Here is a 21,753-nt window from a genome sequence, read left to right on the forward strand (position 1 = left end):
CAAAAAACTTTTAAACCACAAATAATTTTTAATAAATTGATATTGGAAAGTTACTTATTTGTTTTCTTTTATTAGGCAAAAAAATTATTTTTGGGGTTGACGTCCTTTAAGGTGGCCATATGTGTATGGGCACAAACGACCAGACATGAAATCGGGCAGACCTCGATCAGGCAGGTTTGATTTTTCCCTCGGATCTCCTCGAACCGACTGCGTCTATACCTGTTTAATTTGATCATTTGGCCCTAGGACCAAACGACCGAATTAGCTCGCTATCGTCCACCCGTAGGTGGACATAGTGGTAGAAGATCCGCTCTCTTTGCACCTCACCAAGTGAGTGGATTTTACCGTGTATGGGCAGCTTTACAACTTTATACTTTATCATTAATAAGTCCTTACAGCATTCTGGCAATTTTAGAACAGATGGCCATTGGAGGTCATTCCCTGTCCGACCCTCTAGTTCTCCTAGAACTCCTAGAAGTTGGTGAGCACCAGTGGGTTATGGGTGAAGCAAAGCTTTTAGGCAGGCATTCGCTATTGAGTTGCCAATTCATGGATGTAAGTTCTGAGTAAATGAGCACTAAGGGGCAGTTGGCTTAGTGCTGTTGCCTTTGCACTTCTGGCATATATAAATGACCCCTGTTCACTGTATGGTTGCTGTGTCTTCTACTTTGTAACAAACAAAGGATGTTTACATGTTTATATTTTCTTTCCTTGTTTTTAACTTGAACAGCTTGTTGTTGGAAAGATTACAGCGGATTACAACAGGGAGCAGCTTTGGATGGCCAATGAAAACCTGATTATTCTGTTACAAGCACAAATAAGGGGTTATCTTCTCAGAAAAGCATTTAATGAAAGGAAAGCCTACCTCCACAAACAGGAGCCCTCTGCAGTCAAACTCCAGGTACATTAAGGCAAAATATGGGCCTTTAACACTAACTGAGCAAGGGGGCACAGAGGAAAATGGTTGTCAGGATATAGCTAAAAAATATTTTCAAGTTAGGCTTGTGTACAGAGCCCAGAGGGCTGTTGAGTTGGCAGTCAAAATATGGCTGTGTTAGGCCAGCTTAAGTACCATTTTAGCAACAGTTACATATTTGTATGGACTTTTTAGGTAAAAAAAGGCATTTTTCTCAAATTTATGGAAAATCTTTATTGTATAATGGGTTAAATTATCACATATCCCTTCTGGTTTTTGTAGGCATGCTGGAAAGGATATAAACAAAGGAAATCTTACACAGACAGGCTAAAATTACTTCAAGCAAACATTGTTGGAATTGTCAAGGTAAACTGCCTTTTTCTCTTTTTGTTTTGTTTTCTTGATTTGATCTCTAGGAAAAAATGACTGCATGTTTTACAGTACTGACAAAGGGTTTATTTCTTGCACATTTTATATTTGTTTGGCTGGAGACTTGGAGGAATAGGAAATCTATCACTGACTAGAGTATGGACTCTTGTAGACAGCACTTAAATCTGTGTAAAGCAGGGCTGTCCAGCTGGACAAAATGTTAGGCACCCAAAGTGACTTTAATCGCTTACCCTTTACCCCGGGCTGGTGCCCCTGTTAGGAGAAAACAGCACCAGCCCGGGTACCTGCACTGAGCGCTTCCTTCTGTCGTCAAAATCCCTGGGCCAGCGCACGCGCAGTAGAGTTAAAAGCCAACTTTTATTGTTAAAGTTCCACTATTCACTCTACTGCGCATGAGCAAGCGCACGAAGAAGGAAGAGAAGACGTTAGCAGCTACCCTGGACTGGTGTTCCTTCTCCTTTAAATCCAACATGCTGTATGATATGTAATTGACCCACTACTTGTAACAAGTTGGACAACACAGGTGTAGAGCATCAGGACAGGAAGAACCAGAAAGAAAAGAGTAACGGTATAGATTTAATTTGCTTATAGAAATGATATTCATGTGAATTCAAATGAGTTATATAGAAACCCACTAGCACAAAGAAGCCAATTCCTGTCAGTTTATTTCTGGGCAGTGTATCTGTGCAAATAACTTCTTCTACTCCTCTTTAAAGGAATACTGTTATGGGAAAACATTTTTTCAAAATGCATCAGTTAATAGAGCTTCTTCAGCAGAATCCTGCATTGAAATCCATTTTTTTATATTTAATTTTGAAATTTCACACGGGGCTAGCCATATTCTTCATTTCCCAGGGTGCCACAGCCATGTGACCTGTGCTCTGATACACGTCAGTCACACGCTAAAAAAAATACATTTGTTGGTTCAAGAATAACATTTAAATGGTAGAGTGAATTATTCACTATGTAAACAGTGTAATTTAGAAATAAAAAGTACCCCATAAAAATCATGACGGTATCCATTTTAAACCAGTGGTTTGGTTGCTCACCAGCCCCTTGGATGTTGCTCCCAGTGGCCTCAAAGCAGGTGCTTATTTTGAATTCCTGACTTGGAGGCAAGTGTTGCATAAAACCAGATGTACTGCCAAACAAAACCACCTGTAGGCTGTCAGCCCATAAAGGGGCTACCAAATAGCCAATAAAGCCCTTATTTGGCACCCCCAGGAACATTTTTCATGCTTGTGTTGCTCCCTAACTCTTTTACATTTTAAAGGAGAAGGAAAGGTAAAAACTAAGTAAGCTTTATCAGAAAGGTCTATGTAAATACAACCATAAGCAGTTACAGAAACGCTGCACTGAGTTCTCTTTCAAAAGAAATAGGGTTTGTTGTCTGTTTGTTTTCCTGTGCCAGAGACACACATCTCTCTCCTCTCTCCCCTCTCCTGCTCCCCCCTCCCTCAAGAATGCAAAGATCTCCCCCCCCCCTTCCTTAGGAATGTGGATCTGAGCCAATCAGCAGGAAGTTTCCTCATAGTCTTACAAACTGAACATGTACACCAGTCTTGGTTTTGGTGCGGGACTGAGGCATTATGGGAACTTTCTTTACAGAGCTCAGTGTTTTTTTTCCTGTTTGGCTTCTGATCATCTGAACGGGAAAAATATTGGGAGACTTAAGGGCACTATTGAAAGAACTGAAGGTATGCCTGCAGCTTGGGATTAACTCTTTATTAGCCTTTCCTTCTCCTTTAATGTGGCTCACTGGTAAAAAGGTTGGGGTTCCCTGTTTTAGTGTCTGTCTTTTGCTTGATTCATAAAGAAAAATGTTTCTAATATGGACTTTTTAGCATTTATTATGTTCACTGACTTGCTATTGCATCCATGGAGACCCAGACATACGGCTCCACATAATATGTAGTTTGTGGCTTTGGCATGCAACTTCTTTTTTTTTATTTATCTCTGAGCTTGTTAAAAAGTACATGGATTTTTGTGGGGTAAAAAAGAAAAAAATAAGGCACGTCTAATTCTATCAACATTGTGCAACTGGAACTTGATTATTCTAATTATCCACTAAGAGTATTTATTTCTTGAATAAAAATGGCATAGTTTATAAAATAAAGAGAAAAGAGGGACTCTGGGCTCATTTATCTTTAGTGCATGGATTTGTGATACAGCTGCCAGACAGTTTAATGTTGGTACAAAGCTATAGTAAATGTTTGGCTAAGTTTATAAAGCCAACTCTTGTTTAATGTATGTATGTGTGTATAACTTTATTTATAAAGTGCCACAAGGGTACGCAGCGCTGTACAATCTTACAAAATACAAAATTACACACAGGGAGGACAAGTGTTATAATAAATAAATACAATAAATACATATATAAATGCACTGGGAATAAGTGCCATGTGGTATGAGATACAGTAGGATAGAGCTTACAATCTAAGTAAGCCTCTTAGCTAATGTTTTTTCTTATGAACAATAAATGAAATGCTGAAAGGCAGTGTCCTGCTTCAGCAGGATTGGCTGTTCTGCTCCAACAGAGTCAGTAAGCCAGGCTGGCCTGCTGGCCCAACTGGGCAGTGTCACTTTAAGGTACCAGTGGACCCAGGACAAAAATATCATTGGTGGGCCCCCACAACTGCTCCAATACATTTATTATAGGAATACCCTCCAACAGGAGAATTTGAGTACAATAAGGTAGGAAATACAGAAAAAAAGTCTGTGCTTAGTGAAACTGTAATTACAAATACCCGCATTTTATTAAAAATATATGCTTTAGGTGCATTTGGTTTAATAGAAAGTAATACCGTAATGGTTACGTTGAGCTCATCAGCTGATTCAAAAAAGGGGTATGCCGTTTTTGAGGGATGCTTTACTCAAACGTTATAGCAGGTGAAAGTCTGGTGGTGGGCTTCATTGACCAAAATGCATCAGGACTTTTAATAAGGTTATACAAGACAGTAAGAGCAGTAATTAGCAGCCAGTGTTATGGTTATTATCTCAGAGACACCTAATGGAGCGCTAGTAGGACAGGATTTCAGTAGGTTTTATAAGCAATCGCAGTCTTTGTGGTCCCAGGATTTCATAATCTTGCAAGGTGTGAGGGGCAGCTCTCTTCTCCTTCATCCATCTATAAACCCTGTAATGCTGCTGGGACTCCCCCACGTGTCTCAGAAGAAGTTAACCCATGTTCTGATCAGCTCAGCCAGAATGTTTATCGCTGCCTAATGTCAGTAGTATGTAGGGTCATACAGTGGAAAAGGTACTATGGAACAATAAGCCAGCCTTCGCAGAGACGTGGCTATCTTATTTAAATTTCTCAAAAATATAATACAGGTATGAGACCTGTTATCCACAAGGTTAGGGACCAGGGGTTTTGCAGATCAGGGATCCTTCTGTAGTTGGATCTCCATACCTTAAGTGTACTAAATAATAATTTCAAAATTAAATAAACCCAATAGAATTGTTTTGCCTTCAATAAGGATTCATTGTATCTTAAGGTGCAAGGCACAGTTTTATTATTACAAAGAAAAAGTCATTTTTAAAATTTGTAATTATTTGCTTATTGTGGGGTCTTTGGGAAATGGCCTTTCCATAATTCCAAACATTCTGGATAATGGGTTTCCGGAAAACTGATCCCACACCTGTAAATATGGCATCAAGATGAACACCCCCCCCCCCTCAAAAAACTCCCCATAAACTCATTTAGAGTTGCTCATTTAAAATCCTTGCTCTTCTTGACTGTTTGGAAGATAGCTAAGCGGATATCTGTATAAAAGCACATCTGCAATTTTAATGTGGCTGAAACCTAACATGTGCACCCCCTACCCCCACCACCTGCTTTCTTTCTTTATAAACAAAGTACAATAAAGAAATATACTGGGGACAATTGTAAAATCAAGTAAATATTGCACCATGGAAGGGGTATATGTTAGCCCCTACATTTGCACAGTACATTTTGTCACCCGTAATGGAGGCTATTTAGCATAGATGACAAAATGTATTGTGGCCATTACCTATAGGACAATTCTCAGAAATGGTGTTGAATTGAGAAGTATATTATACTTTCTAAATAAACGAGGCTAGATAAATTAACAAACCTCAATCAATTTTACAATGTTCATACTTCATAAATGGGGCCCTTAGCTTGAAACATATTGTTGGCATGTTTGCAGCTTAGTTGGGTGTAAGGAGACAGAGACTGGGGAAAGGATGGGTAGAAGAGGCATCTTCATGGGCAATTGAGTATCTGTCTGTGGGTTTGACAAGGGCACTTAGGATATAAACATGCACATGTAATGCCATATGCTGCATATTTAGGGTTTTTTTATGTTCTTTTTAGATCCAGTCTTGGTTCCGGATGTTAAAAGCAAGAAAGGAATTTCAGAAAAGACTGCAGTATTTCACGGATCATGTAGGTTTTTATGTCTTATCTGACTGTTTGTGTTTGAATTTTTACAATTGCCATTAATTCCTAAGTAAGTGGTCTTAAAATAGTCTTTATGTTTGTGCAGGAAAAAGAAATAATCACAATCCAAGCATTTCTTAGAGCAAATAAAGCAAGAGAAGATTACAGAACATTAAGTAAGTACTGGAACACGATGATGTAGTCTTGGGTGTATGAATTTCCCACATAATTCAAATGGAAACACTGGTCCCCTAAGCTGTCTTAGCATTCCCACAGCTGGTTCTTTTCCTTTTGCCTCCAAGGCACAACTAAAAAGGTAATATCCAACAGGAACTTAATTATGGTTTTGCTGAACCTTTTAGAAGACTTTAAATGCTAAATGTACCTCATATTGTCATTGGGAAACTATGGACATGTGTGTGGGATGCCAATGATTGACAACTTTAATAACTCCTACAGAATGGCAATAATGGCAATTATCCTATGTTGTGTCTGGAAACTTAAGCTACAGAGAGATGCCCAAAATGAATCCAGCATAGGCATTCCCCATTCATATGTCTGGTATAGGATCTATGGGCTGCTGGGAAGTGGTTGGAATTCCCATATTACGAAAGGGGATACAGTCTTAGAGATGCTGTAGCATTGTGGCCTATGGAGTAAAGCAATATTGTAGATCCTTCTAATTAATAGAATCCAGTATATATAATAATACAATAGGTATGGTGCCCTCATATCTGTGTCTATGGTTCCTTGTGTCTTTCAGCCCCATCATGTACATATTAACCAATTAAGTCCCACAGCAGAACCCACTCCCTGCAGAGATATTAACCCAACTAGTTCTTCAACTAAACCTCTCTATCAGCAACACCACCCAATTTATCCCCACCCTGCCCTGCCATTGCCCATTTTGAGCTGCCCCAAACAGTATTACCCATCACACACAATTGGCCGGTCACCTTTAGCAGAATGAGGCACAGGAGCCCCCCTCCCCTCAGTATTCACCATTGGGATTCAAGAAATACACAGAGACATGTTTATTGGAAACAAGATTTATTGGTCTTAATAGTCAATTGGGAGTTGGGCATTCCAGCAGGTGCCTCCTCATCCTTTTGATTGGCAGCAGGAGCTTCCTTTACTTTTTTTGACCCACCCCCAGTGTGCTCTCGACCCACCCCCCAAACGCTCTCGACCCACCCCCCAAACGCTCTCGACCCACCCCCCAAAACGCTCTCGACCCACCCCCCAAAACGCTCTCGACCCACCCCCCAAAACGCTCTCGACCCACCCCCCAAAACGCTCTCGACCCACCCCCCAAAACGCTCTCGACCCACCCCCCAAACGCTCTCGACCCACCCCCCAAACGCTCTCGACCCACCCCCCTACGCTCTCGACCCACCCCCCAAAACGCTCTCGACCCACCCCCCAAAACGCTCTCGACCCACCCCCCAAAACGCTCTCGACCCACCCCCCAAAATGCTCTCGACCCACCCCCCCAACGCTTTCCCAAGACCCCTCTTCTCTTGCTCCACAGTAAAATCTTGATTTTTCTTCTTTTTCAGTGGTTCTGAAAGGAAAAAAATGTAACTGAGTCAATAAATGAATGAATGTGACATATGGGTAGTAAGTGTTCAAGGGGCAACTAGGCCATAGGGCTGTATTACTGGGTAACTGTAGCAAGTAAACATTATTTTATTCAATACTGCCCCCACCAGTATTCCATTAAATTCAGTTACATGTTAAGGTTGGTACATAAGAGCAGGGCAGATACCTGGGGCAGAGGGGCAGAACTCTAAGGAGCCTGTCAGTGTTGGGAACAAAAATAAAGTATTTTATGGTGGGGCACAGGGGTCCCCAAATGTTACCTTTTTATAGGGGCCCCAGTGGATAACAGTGTATATTTGCTGACATCCCTGCATAACTCCCAAATCCTGGGTCTGTTTCTCCCAACCAGCGCTACAATCAAAGGCACCTCCAAAGCCCATTTTAGGGGAAATTTGTCCAAATTCACTAAAATCAGTGAGAGGAGCAACATCCGCTAGTCTGGGGGGCATCATCTAACTATTTCCCCGCTTTTTTTTAACCTAAAATAAGGGTTATTTGGCCAAAACTTTCTCTAAGGGGATGTACACTTACCTCTCACCACAATGCCACAACCAACGGACTGAACCAACTGTCACATCCCCAGGCACGAAGTCACTTCTCATCACATGACAGGTGCCACTCTTAAAGGGGAAGTGTCCCCTGTTGATGAGTAAGGATTATATGGCATTTATTTGCCCTTAGATATGCAGTACATACATAGCTTATTATGTGCATAGGGCATTGCTTTGTATGTGTGGCCTATTGAGTCAGTGCAGTTACTGTGCTGCTATATCTGTTGGAGAAATCTGCTCATTTATCAACCATGGTTTTACTCACTGCTGTTGCTAAGTCTACGTAACTGCAGGGGGGGGGTCCTAAGCTTGTAGGGTGTCCCTCCCTTACCCTGAATAGTGGGTAGAACACACAAAGCATTTGTTACTCAGGCAGTGACCAGGCTGCTTGTCTGTTGGGTCTTAAATGATTCTTTAAGTATAAACTATTGCATCTTGGGAAACAGGAAGTGAGCTTGCATACAGACTGATGCCAGAAACACAGTATGCCATACATGTTACATGAACTCCCATATGGAATGGAATACTACACTATAGCATTATCAGGATCCCCCCACGCCCAAAGATTGTCTCATACCCTATAGCTGCTCTTTTTACAGTGTTGTAGGTAATGTGGTAGTGATGTCAAAAGCAAAAATATAAATTAATATGTAAAATGCTTGTGACAGAGAGGCAAGTAGTGGCCCAGATACATGCTGTATTTCCTGTATAGCAGTGAGTTTTCTTACAGTGATCAATCGCAAGTATATAATCCAAAACATTTATGTGTCAGTACCTTGCACATGTCCCACTAACCAAGCTGTAAAAGTCAACACTCTTATATAGTTTTCCAGCTTCAAGAGTTTAAAGTGCAGCTTTATTCTACTTTCTTTAAATAGTTTTATTGTGACAACAAATAAACACAAGTATTGGACTTGTTATCCAGAATGCCCAGGACCTGGGGTTTTCTGGATAAGGGATCTTTCTGTAATTTTGACCTCCATACCTTAAGTCTACTAAAAAATAATTTAACCATTAAATAAACCCAATAGGATTGTTTTGCCTCCAATAAGGATTAATTATATCTTAGTTGGGATCAAGTACAAGGTACTGTTTATAACAGAGAAAGAGGAAATAGGTATTTTATTGAAATAGAATCTATGAAATATGGCCTTCACATAATTCTTAAATTTCTGGATAATGGATCCCATACCTGTATATATAATGTAAAACTGCTTTGCTAAAATAATGATTTGCCTTTTGTAACCTTCAGGGTTGCAGCATTTACAAATTAAATAAGTATTTTTTCTTACTGAATGTATGGTAATTATATTACCCCAACATGCAGGATTGTTTTTAAGCAGTGCTGCTCTAATTACAGGGCACATACTGAAGCCAGCCACCATCTTATTTGTCTTTGTGCATGCATATCAGGCAGTTTTTCCCTGTGATGTTGAAATGGTATAACTGATAAATACACATCAATAACTCAGCGCACTTTTTTTATTCTTTACCTCTATTTTACAGTCAGCTCTGAAGAACCTCCACTAAATGTAGTACGTAAGTTTGTCTACCTTCTGGACCAAAGTGATTTAGATTTTCATGAAGAACTAGAGGTAACAAGGTTAAGAGAGGAAGTCGTCACGAAAATTCGATCTAACCAACAGCTGGAAAAAGATCTCAACCTCATGGACATTAAAATTGGATTATTGGTGAAGAATAGGATTACACTGCAGGTCAGTTAAACTTCCTAATCCTTCTGGAAGTATCCATTTGCTATGTAAAATACATGCATTGTCTGAATGCTGTTATATAGGTTATGGATTGTACCAGGGAAAGCAACGTACACATTGATTTGTTCTATGTGAGTATATGAAAATATTAAACATCTACTTCTTTGTATTTAATCATTGGTTATTGCATGAGTAAATTATTTACAACATGGCAGTCCAGTGAGCATGTAAATGCTTTTATCCAGGGGGATTTAATGGCCAACTTGTGCCTTCCAGGCTTTTGTAGTAACTTTTAATGACCTAGTGGACCATTACTAAACATGGAAAAAAGTGGGACTGATCTGTATTATCAAGTGCATCTTGACTGGGTAGGAAAATATTTCAGAGAAAGGTAAAATAGATAGACGTATAATTAAAAAATAAGAAAGAAAGGCCAAACTGTCTTGGATTGTCATTGTTTACATGATAATAATATTTATTTGAAGGTTAACTCTCCTTTTGCCAGACCAGTAACAACATTCAGGCAGCCATATTGCTTGTAAATTGTTGCTTTGTATTTATCTAAATGTCTAACTAACGTTGGATGTTATGTACAAAGAGATTATAAAGGAATTTATTATTGCTCGATTTTTTCAGTTTGGGTTTTTTGACAGCACAAAAACAATTTTGTCACAGAAAAAACGTTTTGTGATTTTTTTTTTTATGCAGCAAAACCATGACAAATCCGAATGCAAAAATACACTAGCTAAAACCTGTTGAGATCATGTAGTCAATTGCAGATGTTCCTTTTACAACTGGAAGATCTTTCTTTGCTTTGTGGTTTTACAGGTTTTGGAGTTTTTTTTACTCTGGCTTTTCTATGACAATGTGAAATAGTTGCAGTTTTCATGCCACAAATCAAAAAAATTGTGGTTTGATGTTTTTTCCGCAACTTTTTTGGTTTGTGCTTTTCAATTTGGACCTTTTAATAAATGACTGACATTTGTGGAAATTAGTTTCAGCATGGTTTCAAAAAAATATAAAACCATGAAAATCCAAATGTTCATAAATTTCATAAGTTTTTTTTATTCCAAAAATGTTTATCATTATGAAGAACAAACACAAGTTTTGCTTATGATCGCTTCTTTTCAGCTATAGACCTGTAAGTTGTAAGTCATTTAAATATTTTTTCATTTAATATCCTAACTAACTAACTATTATCAGAATCCAAAAGTAAAATCCTGTGACCAAAAAAACAGCATCTGGGAAAATTAAATCAGACATACATGTTGAAATATTCCACTCCCTTTAAAGATAAGTTTGGATCCTGCTCAGCCATTTGTACACTTGGCACTTCTCCATTAGCTGCAAACTGCATCTTATTCCCGGAAAGTAGGATTATTAAGAGTATTATTAAGAGTAGAATATGGAGATTCATTTCTATTTAATTCTATTTAAAATGACAAAAGAATCCTGTTTCAAATGTATTTTGTTATTTGTGTGCATTTGTTTTAGCTTGCTGTGTAGCAGAGCAAGTTGCTAGTGAGTGTAGATTGAGAAATGGTAAAAAATCAACATTTATAGCTGAGAATGTGTATGTCTGTGCAGGATGTTGTGTCACACAGTAAAAAACTGAATAAGAAGAGTAAAGGCCAAGTGGAAGAGATGCTGACTGTGGATAAACAAGGGATAAAGGGCCTGAGTAAGGAGAAAAGGAAAAAGCTTGAGGCCTATCAGCACTTGTTCTACCTCCTCCAGGTAAGTAATGTGTCTGTTTCATGGCGCTAAATCATAGTTTAGCAATTTTTTGTAAACTAAAACTAAGGTGTGTGCTCAGATATGAGGAATTGCTATTAAACAATTCATGGTGTACAGTTTAGTCCAAGAGATTAGCTGACTCTGAGTTGGTATAGGCAGGGCCGCCATCAGGGGGGCACAGGGGGGACAGTCATCCCGGGCCCGGACGTTTATAACTTTAAAGGGGGCCCGGCCGTGCTAGAGTTTTCTTAGCTCGGGCCCCCTTTAATCGAGTCCGGGCCCTGTCACTACTGGCGTCCACCGCAATGTCCCGCTGCTCTCCGCTCCATCTGCGCTTATATAAGGTTGCGCCCCGTGCGTAGTGACGTCACACGCACGGGGCGCAACCTTTATAAAAGCGCAGATGCTGCAGACAGCAGCGGGACATAGCGTTGGACGTCAAGGAAGCCGGAGGAAGTAGCAGGGGAACCGGAGGAAGCAGCAGGGGGACCGGTGAGGAACTGAAGGATGCTTGGGGGAGCTGAAGGATCTTTGGGGGGGGGCCTGGAGGAAGCAGGAGGACACTGGGGGGGGGACTGGAGGATGATGGGGGAGCTGAATGATCTTTGGGGGGGCTGGAGAAAGCAGGAGGACACTGGGGGGGGACTGGAGGAAGATGGGGGAGCTGAAGGATCTTTGGGGGAGGGCTGGAGGAAGCAGGAGGACACTGGGGGGCGGAACTGGAGGAAGATGGGGGAGCTGAAGGATCTTTGGGGGGGCTGGAGGAAGCAGGAGGACACTGGGGGGGGGGGACTGGAGGAAGATGGGGGAGCTGAAGGATCTTTGGGGGGGGCTGGAGGAAGCAGGAAGACACTGGGGGGGGACTGGAGGATGATGGGGGAGCTGAAGGATCTTTGGGGGGGCTGGAGGAAGCAGGAGGACACTGGGGGGGGAACTGGAGGATGATGGGGGAGCTGAAGGATCTTTGGGGGGGGGGCTGGAGGAAGCAGGAGGACATTGGAGGGGGGAACTGGAGGATACTTGGGGGGGGCCTGGAGGAAGCAGAAGGACACGGGGGGGGAACTGGAGGATGCTTGGGGGGCCTGGAGGAAGCAGGAGGACACTGGGGGGTGGGACTGGAGGATGCTTGGGGGGCCCTGGAGGATGCTGGGGGGGAGCCGAAGGACACGGGAGGAAGCAGGAAGCAGCGGGTAGCGGGCCATAGTATGAGTAATTTGGGGGAGGACCAACAATGTTTTAGGGGGCCCTGGCTACCAATGTTTTAGGGGGGCCCTGGCTACCAGTGTTTTAGGGGGCCCTGGCTACCAATGTCTGTGTGTACTTTGTATTGGTGGGAGGGGTCACTGGGGGAGGGGCCATTGGGGGCGTGGGAGGACCTAGAAAATTTAGTTGTGAGGGGCCCCGTGATTTCTGATGGCGGCCCTGGGTATAGGGGTTTCAGAAGGTCACACATTACCATGCATCACATAATGGGAACATTCTACACAAAGATCTTCTGGTTCAAAATTTCCATTCTGATACCTAAGTATGGCTCCTTTTTGTTGTATTCTGTGCAAGCCAGAGTCAGTGAACATTTTTCAGTCCTGGCTATATACAATGGCAAGAGGCTTTTCTGTACATTGCTTATAGTATATCTTACAGGCTCGGCAAAGTATCCACATCAACATGTTTTTCCCAAGTTCTAGCTCAGCTGAAACTGTCCAGATGTGCGCTTATGTTCCCTGTTCTGTAAACTGACCAAACTGCCTAGTAGCTTGCTCATCTTACACACCATGCCTTTGTATATAGTAGCATAGAAACTGTCATTACGATGAAAAGATATACATTCACCCCCAATCCTTACACTAACAATATTCTTCTACACATGGTGTCTAGTGACGTCCACATACATAGTTTTGTACAGGAGTTTAAATGTCAGGACTCTGTTTTGCAGACAAACCCTACATATTTGGCCAAGCTGATTTTCCAGATGCCCCAGAACAAGTCAACCAAGTTTATGGATACAGTGATCTTCACTCTCTATAACTATGCATCCAACCAGCGGGAAGAGTATCTACTTCTCAAACTCTTCGAAACAGCCCTACAGGAAGAAATAAAGTATGATATGGGCCTGTGTAATAAGCCCACGTTACACACTGTATGGCTATGCCAGATAGGAAATTGTGATAAAGTTCATGTTTTACCAGCCATCCAGTATGTTCCTTGTAGTGTTGTGTTGTCCAGCCCAAAACCCCAGGGACAGGTTGGTTTGGGGGAGTGAAGTACTTTTCCAGGGGATGCCGGACCAAACTTTGTCCTTGGTCTCCTCCGCCCTCAGCTTCAACTCCCTATTTATCTACTTACTCCCTTCAGTGGTATTAAAGAAGAGTGGTATATAGGACAGCATTGGGTCAGGTGGGTTTTGGGTTTAGAGTGGGTCGGTTAGGGTTAGGAGCGAGTCAACTTTTTGTTGACCCACGCATCGATAATTCATTGCCCAAATCAATAAAGTAAGCGGTTTGTGTTAAAAAAAAAAAAAAAAATGAAAACAAGATACACAGCTTTCAAAATTTGCATAGTAGCTTAATAAATACTTTATATAGATAGACATGTAGTCTGAATTAGGTAGCTACATGCTTTAGATAAGTAAATATTGTATTTGAAGATAGATGCCCCTCACTGATAAGTACTTTATACTCATATGCAGGTACAGGCTGATATACATATATGTATTTATACTCTATCTTTTTATATATCCTTAAAATCAAAAACTAACTTTAAGCTGTCTCTTTGTGAATTTAAAATCACAGGTCTAAAGTTGACCAAATCCAAGATATAGTTACTGGAAACCCTACCGTGATAAAAATGGTGGTCAGCTTTAACCGTGGTGCTCGTGGACAGAACACACTACGCCAGCTCTTGGCACCTGTCGTAAAAGAGATCATCGAAGACAAATCGCTCATAATTAACACCAGCCCCGTGGAGGTATACAAGGCTTGGGTAAACCAACTGGAGATGGCCACAGGAGAGGCAAGGTAGGGAACTCAGTAATTCCAAAATGTTGGTGCAACCAGGAGGGCACCCACAGATTCATGCAGGTTAGTTACCATTAAGTACAAGGTACTGTTTTATTATTACAGAGAACAAGGAAATCATTTTTAAAAATTAGAATTATTTTCTTAAAATGGACTTAATGGGATATGGTCTTCCTGTAATTCAGAAGAGCTTTCTGGATAATGGGTGTCCAGATAACTGATCCCATACCTGTGCAGGTATAGGACCTGTTATCCAGAATGCTCTGGAGTGAAGGTGTTCCGGATAAGGGGTCTTTCCGTAATATGGATCTCCATACCTTAAGTCTAAAAAATCAATAAAACATTAATTAAACCCAATAGGATTGTTTTTCCTCCAATAAAGATTACTTATATCTTAGTTGGGATCAATTACAAGGTACTGTTTTATTATTACAGAGAAAAGGGAATCAGTTTTACAATTCTGAATTATTTGATTAAAATGGAGTCTATGGGAGACGGGCTTTCCGTAATTCGTAGGTTTCTGGATAACAGGTTTCCGGGGAAGAGCAAAACAAATATTTGACTGTAACTAACACTAGGGGGCCCATTCATGAAACCACGTTTCGCCAATTAAAAGCACAATTGGAAAAAATTCGGAGTAACCACGATAATTTCTGATGTGTGAAACTTCTTTTCTTGGTCCTATGGAAATATTGTGGTTGCGAACCAAAAGTCACAATATTTTCGTGTCGAACAATCGTAAACGGCGCAAAAACCTTTCTGCCTTTGCAACTTCAATGCATGGTTTTGGACGTCTTCCATAGGACTCAATGGCACTCTGCAGCTCCAACCTGGCCCAAGGAAAGTCTCCCATAGGGCTCAATGGCACTCTGCAGCTCCAACCCGGCCCAAGGAAAGCCTCCCATAGGGCTCAATGGCACCCTGCAGCTCCAACCCGGCCCAAGGAAAGTCTCCCATAGGGCTCAATGGCACTCTGCAGCTCCAACCTGGCCCAAGGAAAGTCTCCCATAGGGCTCAATGGCACCCTGCAGCTCCAACCCGGCCCAAGGAAAGTCTCCCATAGGGCTCAATGGCACTCTGCAGCTCCAACCCGGCCCAAGGAAAGTCTCCCATAGGGCTCAATGGCACTCTGCAGCTCCAAACTGGCCCAAGGAAAGTCTCCCATAGGGCTCAATGGCACTCTGCAGCTCCAAACTGGCCCAAGGAAAGTCTCCCATAGGGCTCAATGGCACTCTGCAGCTTCAACCCGGCCCAAGGAAAGTCTCCCATAGGGCTCAATGGCACTCTGCAGCTCCAACCCGGCCCAAGGAAAGTCTCCCATAGGACTCAATGGCACTCTGCAGCTCCAACCTGGCACAAGGAAAGTCTCCCATAGGGCTCAATGGCACTCTGCAGCTCCAACCTGGGCCAAGGAAAGTCTCCCATAGGGCTCAATGGCACTCTGCAGCTCCAACCCGGCCCAAGGAAAGTCTCCCATAGGGCTCAATGGCACTCTGCAGCTCCAACCTGGCCCAAGGAAAGTCTCCCATAGGGCTCAATGGCACTCTGCAGCTCCAACCTGGCCCAAGGAAAGTCTCCCATAGGGCTCAATGGCACTCTGCAGCTCCAACCTGGCCCAAGGAAAGTCACCATACTAAAGCTTGAATGAATTCCGAAATGGTCGTAGTCTTAAAAAATACGATTTTTTCGTGGAAGTTAATGAAAACCACAAAACAGTTGTACTATTTTAACGATATTATTGTGGTCAATATGAAAAATTCTAAAAATGAGAAAAAATATGAATTTTTCAGAAAAAAAAAATTGTGGTTTAGTGAATGGGTCTCTTAAGTCTGAAGCTGTCAAAGATATATAGTAGTGGGTCTGTCTTTTAGCCTTAACACCATTAAGTACTGCATATCATGACCTGGGTGAATGAAAACTTTCCTACACAAGTCACTTCAGAATATCTCTCTGTAAGATAATGTGGCAATTAAAATGCAGAAATGATCTCTAATAGCTTCCTTCTACAGAAAATAGCAGCGTGTACTGGATCAGAAATATTCCTTTTGTCCTAAAATTTGTCCCTGTATTGGGGGATAGCTCCTGGTGTTTAATCGGTTTGCCTTTTGAAATGCTGTTAGTGCCACTACCCTTAGTTTTAAAGAAAGGCTGGGAGCAGTGTTTTTGATGTTCAATAAAAAACACTAAATATAAAATTATCTATGTTTGTATCCAGGGGTCAGTTTTTCACTGTACAAAAACATAGACTTTACTTGGCAGCCTTCCTGCTTTAACCCGGTAACGTCATCAGGCGTCACTTGTTTTAAACAGATCCATAAGTGTTCTGCCTCGGTAATAGTTCAAGGACCTGTATTAATCTTCCTGCTGGCATTTACTTTAGCAGGGCAGCACATTTTTTTGGCTTCTTAAAAACAAACTTGGGATTCAAATGTTCCTGACTGTCGCAGAAAGAGTTGATATGATTTAATATTTTTGTTGTGCTTTTGCAGCAAGTTGCCATATGATGTTACTACGGAGCAGGCCCTGTCTCACCCAGAAGTGGTCAGTAAGTTAGAATCTTCTATCCAAAGCCTCCGAGTAGTGACAGACAAAGTGCTGCAGTCCATATTCTCCTCCCTGGATCTCATCCCGTAAGTGCTACATATATAAATACACAAGAGCCATAAATATCCTGTAAATTATATCCTTATGAACAGTGTAAAGTGTAGTAAAGTAATTTCTGTCACATGACTTACTAAACTTCTGTATTATAATAAATATAGTACCTCCTATCGGTATATTAGAAGTCACCTTGAAGTTCCATGACCTTTATAAAAGCATTCAGCCTGCAACATCATGCTTTTATATGGTCATGGAACTCCTCAGTAACTTGTAATATCCTTATATTTTACAGTAGGGTTAATTTAATCACTATAATAAACTCTCTTATGAGAGTTCCCCCACTTTACACAGTATAATTGTAGGTGCTGAAGCTTCCCTTTTTGTGAATTTGGATAGATTTCTTCTGTATTGGTTATTAGTTGGTTTTGTATGTAATTGTGTAGGTTTAATGTACACAAATTCATTGTACAGCTCTGCGGAATATGTTGGTGTGTTATAAATATGCATTAAAAAATAATTACAATAATATGAACTGCTTCTTATTTGAATGAGGTGAGATATTTTTCAAGCTCTGTAACTGTGACCCTGCCTCGAGTGGTATAGGGTTACCCATAACTGTGGTTTCGGTTCAGGCTTAATTTTATACCCACTAAGACAGGATTAGGGCTGCCATCTGGCTGCTGGTTTACAGGCACAGCTATTTTAAATGATACTTGTTAATTGAATTAATTGGCAGTAAATGGCAGATATACGAATGCCTGTCCCTGCTCCAACACATAAAAATAATTATTTTTAGTAATCATATTTACAAACCTTGGTTTTTAGCTGGGAACCCTGCAGTATAAAAAGGATTTTTTTTTTCCCAGGATACCTTATTGAACATGGATACCATGACTAGATGCAATTTTGCCCTTGCAAGTTCCACTTGGCCCTTTAGCTTTGTTTTGTTTTCGCATTTAGTATTGCATACAGAAAACACCTTATTTGTACCTATTGCTTGACAAAAGGAGAGGCAGTAGCTCATTAGTAGCTCATCATTTTAGTGAGCAATACAGATAAGTGGAAAACCGATCCTTCATAAAGCCCTATGTAACCCTCATTCTGCATCTTGTTGAAGTAAAGTTTTCAAATGTCACTATACACACCAAGCACATTTTGGGCTAAAAATAAACTAAAGACAGGATCTGTGTGCCTTTAGCCTAAGTACATGACTGATCATGTGCTACCCTCATTGGATTTTTGGCCAGATATATGTTGGCACCTCCTATGCATGGGCAGATAAGCTGCAAACTTGGTCTGAAGGGGCTGAATAGCCATCTAAATTCTGCCCTTGTATAGATGGTGTAATGGTGCCATGTATATATGCCTCTAACTGGTATAGATCATGTGTGAAGCATTGGTTCTTCCTGTAATGACTTATTATCATGATAACATTTGCAGAGGGGCAATAATGTTAAGTTTGCGCTTTAATAGCACAGGCAGAAAAGCACACAAATCCTCCCTGGGACAAACAAGAGCCACTTGATCAGACAGAAATGGAAGCATAGTTGTTTTCTCTTTAATACTTTTCATTTTTTCTTTAAAGCTATGGAATGCGATATATTGCCAAGGTTCTGAAGAACTCCCTGCATGAAAAGTTCCCTGATGCAACAGAGGATGAACTATTAAAGGTACCTGCAATATCACAATACACATTGGACATGTGCAAAAACATCGGCAGGTATTTCATAACAGAGTCACAGTTACACACACTATACAAATACACTATACAAATAAGGGACATCACATTGATGTAGTACACCGGGGTCTACCATCTTCAAATATAAAATATATAATAACTTCTTGGTCCAAACTTTCCTTTAATGGCTGCATGACATTCACCGATACATCTGGGGTTATATGCCTCCTGTTTGAGTGAGGGGCACAAGAAATCCAGCACTTTCCCTGTGTAATATACTAACAGTTTGCAGATGTGACCTGACAAATCAGACATTATGTAACGTAGAAAGCATGAGGAATGTCTCCCTACATTAAGGGCCCTTTGCAGTTTTCCATAATTCAAATTCTAGGATGGTACAAAGGTACATTTTATAGCTCACCCCTGCATCCTTGCTCATATTAATTCTTTCTTTATCCCTAAGATACCCCAAATTTCATGCGGTCCAAGGAATCTCAAGGCATGTCCTTGGGGTCACTGCTGAGTCATTCAGACTTATTTTCATTTAATTCATAGGAGGCCCATGAAAGCTTAATAAATCTGTTATGCAAACAGTATTTATTTTTAAATACAGTTGTTAATTATTTAAAGATTTATATGTGTATTCCTCAACCAAACTCCCCCCTTCCAAATTGCAACCAGCACACTCATGCTGTTAGTCATTGACAAATTCTACCTGTTTTAATTGGCTGATTCCTGTATGCGCAGGCAATATACAGTGCATCTACAATTCGTGTTAGTCGATCACTATATATCTCAAAACTGAAAAGAAAAAAAATCTAGTTGTCAAAAAGATTGTTTAAGCATCACTACAATTTAGAGAATATATTATAATGGTCCACAAATATATGTTTCCTTTATGCAGATTGGTATGTATGCCAAAACATATATGAACATTGCGGCTTTATATGAATTATCCAGTATATTATGTATAATAGTAGGCACATTCTATGTTATGGCAGAAGCAGACACAAAGGATTATTTGAACGTTGAGTGGTGTTGGCAGATGCTGTTAGATTTTTTAGCTTCTGGTTATCTAGCACAAGGGAGAGTATTAGGCAATAGTTGGATGAAACAAGGTATGAAAGAGAAAAGCCAAATGTAGTGGTACTACTTAGTAGAGAATATACAATATCTCTGTACTTAGCTTGTGTTTTGTTTGCATTCAATCGTTACTACTCTTCTATTTTTCCTTGCAGATTGTTGGAAACCTCCTTTATTACCGGTACATGAACCCAGCCATCGTTGCGCCAGATGGATTTGATATTATAGATATAACGGCAGGAGGGCAGATACATTCAGATCAGAGAAGGAATCTCGGCTCAGTGGCTAAAGTTCTGCAACATGCGGCTTCCAATAAACTGTTTGATGGAGAAAATGCCCATATGTCTTCCATGAACCCTTACCTCTCACAGACATACCAGAAATTCAGGTGAAATCCTTTTATTTTTCCTTATTATCAGAATAATTATAATAATAGCTGTGGCTTTTCAAAGATTTGGTAAAGACCTGCTTTACTGTAAATATAATACTTTTTAAAGGGCCAGTACACCCAACAAACATTCCTTCTTGCTGGCATTTGATGTTTCATGTAGTATTATTCTGTTTTACTTTTATACATATAAGCTGCTAACTTCTTCTATTATGGTTGAGTCAGTGTGCAAAAAAGAGAGTTGTTTTCAATAAGATTTTTTTGTGAATGATGGCTATGTCAATTCATAGGACCCTTGAAACATTATTACTTAGTCCCTTGTTACACATGGCGTTGCTCTGCTGTCGGAGAAAGTGCCATATAACCCTTATACAGTGAAACATCAATTTTACATCCCCTGATTCTAAGTCTTCCTGCATTTGACACCATTGTTTTGTAGTCCCACTAATATATAACACATAATAAACTTCCCTGATTTTACATTTTCCTGGATTTTGCACGATTTTTTTCTGGTCCCCTGAAAAATTGAAAATGGGGTTCTTCTGTATATTTTACCTATGGATTGTCATAATAAAATGTATATTTATTTTTTCTTTTTGTTTCTTTAGCTTCTGTGAATGTTTGAGTGGCTGGGACTGTGTTTGAGTTGTCTAAAGAGCCATTGTATTTACTCCCACTGTTCCTTATTGTGTTAATCATATCATTGCATAACACCAGAAGGGGGCATGGCCTAGCCATCATTATTTTGTTAATGGAACTTCATAGAAGACGCAAGATCCTAGGTTTTCTCATAAGTTGTAAGACATACCCTAAATCCATTGCAGCATGGTAGTCCCTTATATGAATCTCAGTGTTGCTAGAAAATGTGAGAGTTTAGTGGCCCTTTAAACATCCCAGTCCATACTGTATTGCTGGTCTGTATGGGGGGATTCCAGTTACCTGTTCCTGACCCCCAACGCCCTGCCCATCCTATGAAAGTGAAAGTGTAGCCCATCTCTAAACAATAGCAGGAAATGTCTGAATGTCCCAGTCAAACTGGGAAAATCCATGCAAAATAAGAATAATCTGGGTGTCAGTGGAGATGTAATGGACAATGGGCACAAACTGTGGGAATATTGTAAAGTATATTTTCTATTTACTGCAAATGAGTGTGATAGGAGTGTTTGTCCCGCATCTGGGGCTTCTCGGAATACAGTGGTATTGCAAGTTTCCCAGTTGTACTGTGCCCACACCAGGAAATACCATTTTAGAATATTCCTGTCTCTCTCGTGTAATGCAGCGGCTCTCTGATGTCATTTATAGGCATAAGCATTTATATCCCTTAACATAGTTACTTTATATGTATTTTTGTTCCATGGGAAATAACACAACACTGACACCTTCTTGTGCTTTGGCGGTGGGAGGTCCATTCTTAGACATGACTTGGACAAGGCATTTGAATTATTAATGGCTTGGGAATGTTCCCAGCATTTGTTTATTTTCTTCTAATTGGCACAATCCTCAGAATCAACAGCTTTTATTGGAATTAATTCATCCTATAATAAACATATTTTAAATCCTTGTTTGTTTCATTGAAAATAAAACCCCAACTCATACTCACGGATGGAAATGAGCTTTCCTTCCTTATAACTGTCCCCTCAAACTGAACTGCCTGGGAAATGTTATGTTATGGAGTT

General features: G+C 40.6%; 1 protein-coding gene across 2 annotated transcripts in view; it reads left to right on the top strand.

Annotated features, from left to right (window-relative positions):
- iqgap2 (IQ motif containing GTPase activating protein 2) overlaps positions 1 to 21,753 on the top strand; it is a 164,929-nt gene that overhangs the window by 118,333 nt on the left and 24,843 nt on the right. For both annotated transcript variants that reach the window (XM_031893843.1, XM_031893849.1), the window contains 11 exons: positions 731 to 901; positions 1,199 to 1,282; positions 5,646 to 5,717; positions 5,818 to 5,887; positions 9,371 to 9,579; positions 11,164 to 11,313; positions 13,247 to 13,410; positions 14,103 to 14,327; positions 16,817 to 16,957; positions 18,514 to 18,598; positions 19,845 to 20,077. In XM_031893843.1, coding sequence (XP_031749703.1) covers positions 731 to 901; positions 1,199 to 1,282; positions 5,646 to 5,717; positions 5,818 to 5,887; positions 9,371 to 9,579; positions 11,164 to 11,313; positions 13,247 to 13,410; positions 14,103 to 14,327; positions 16,817 to 16,957; positions 18,514 to 18,598; positions 19,845 to 20,077 — 1,604 coding nt within the window. The remainder of the gene's footprint in view (positions 1 to 730; positions 902 to 1,198; positions 1,283 to 5,645; positions 5,718 to 5,817; positions 5,888 to 9,370; positions 9,580 to 11,163; positions 11,314 to 13,246; positions 13,411 to 14,102; positions 14,328 to 16,816; positions 16,958 to 18,513; positions 18,599 to 19,844; positions 20,078 to 21,753) is intronic.

This window comes from Xenopus tropicalis, chromosome 1 (genome assembly GCF_000004195.4).
Source record: "Xenopus tropicalis strain Nigerian chromosome 1, UCB_Xtro_10.0, whole genome shotgun sequence".
In the NCBI taxonomy this organism is placed as follows: domain Eukaryota; kingdom Metazoa; phylum Chordata; class Amphibia; order Anura; family Pipidae; genus Xenopus; species Xenopus tropicalis.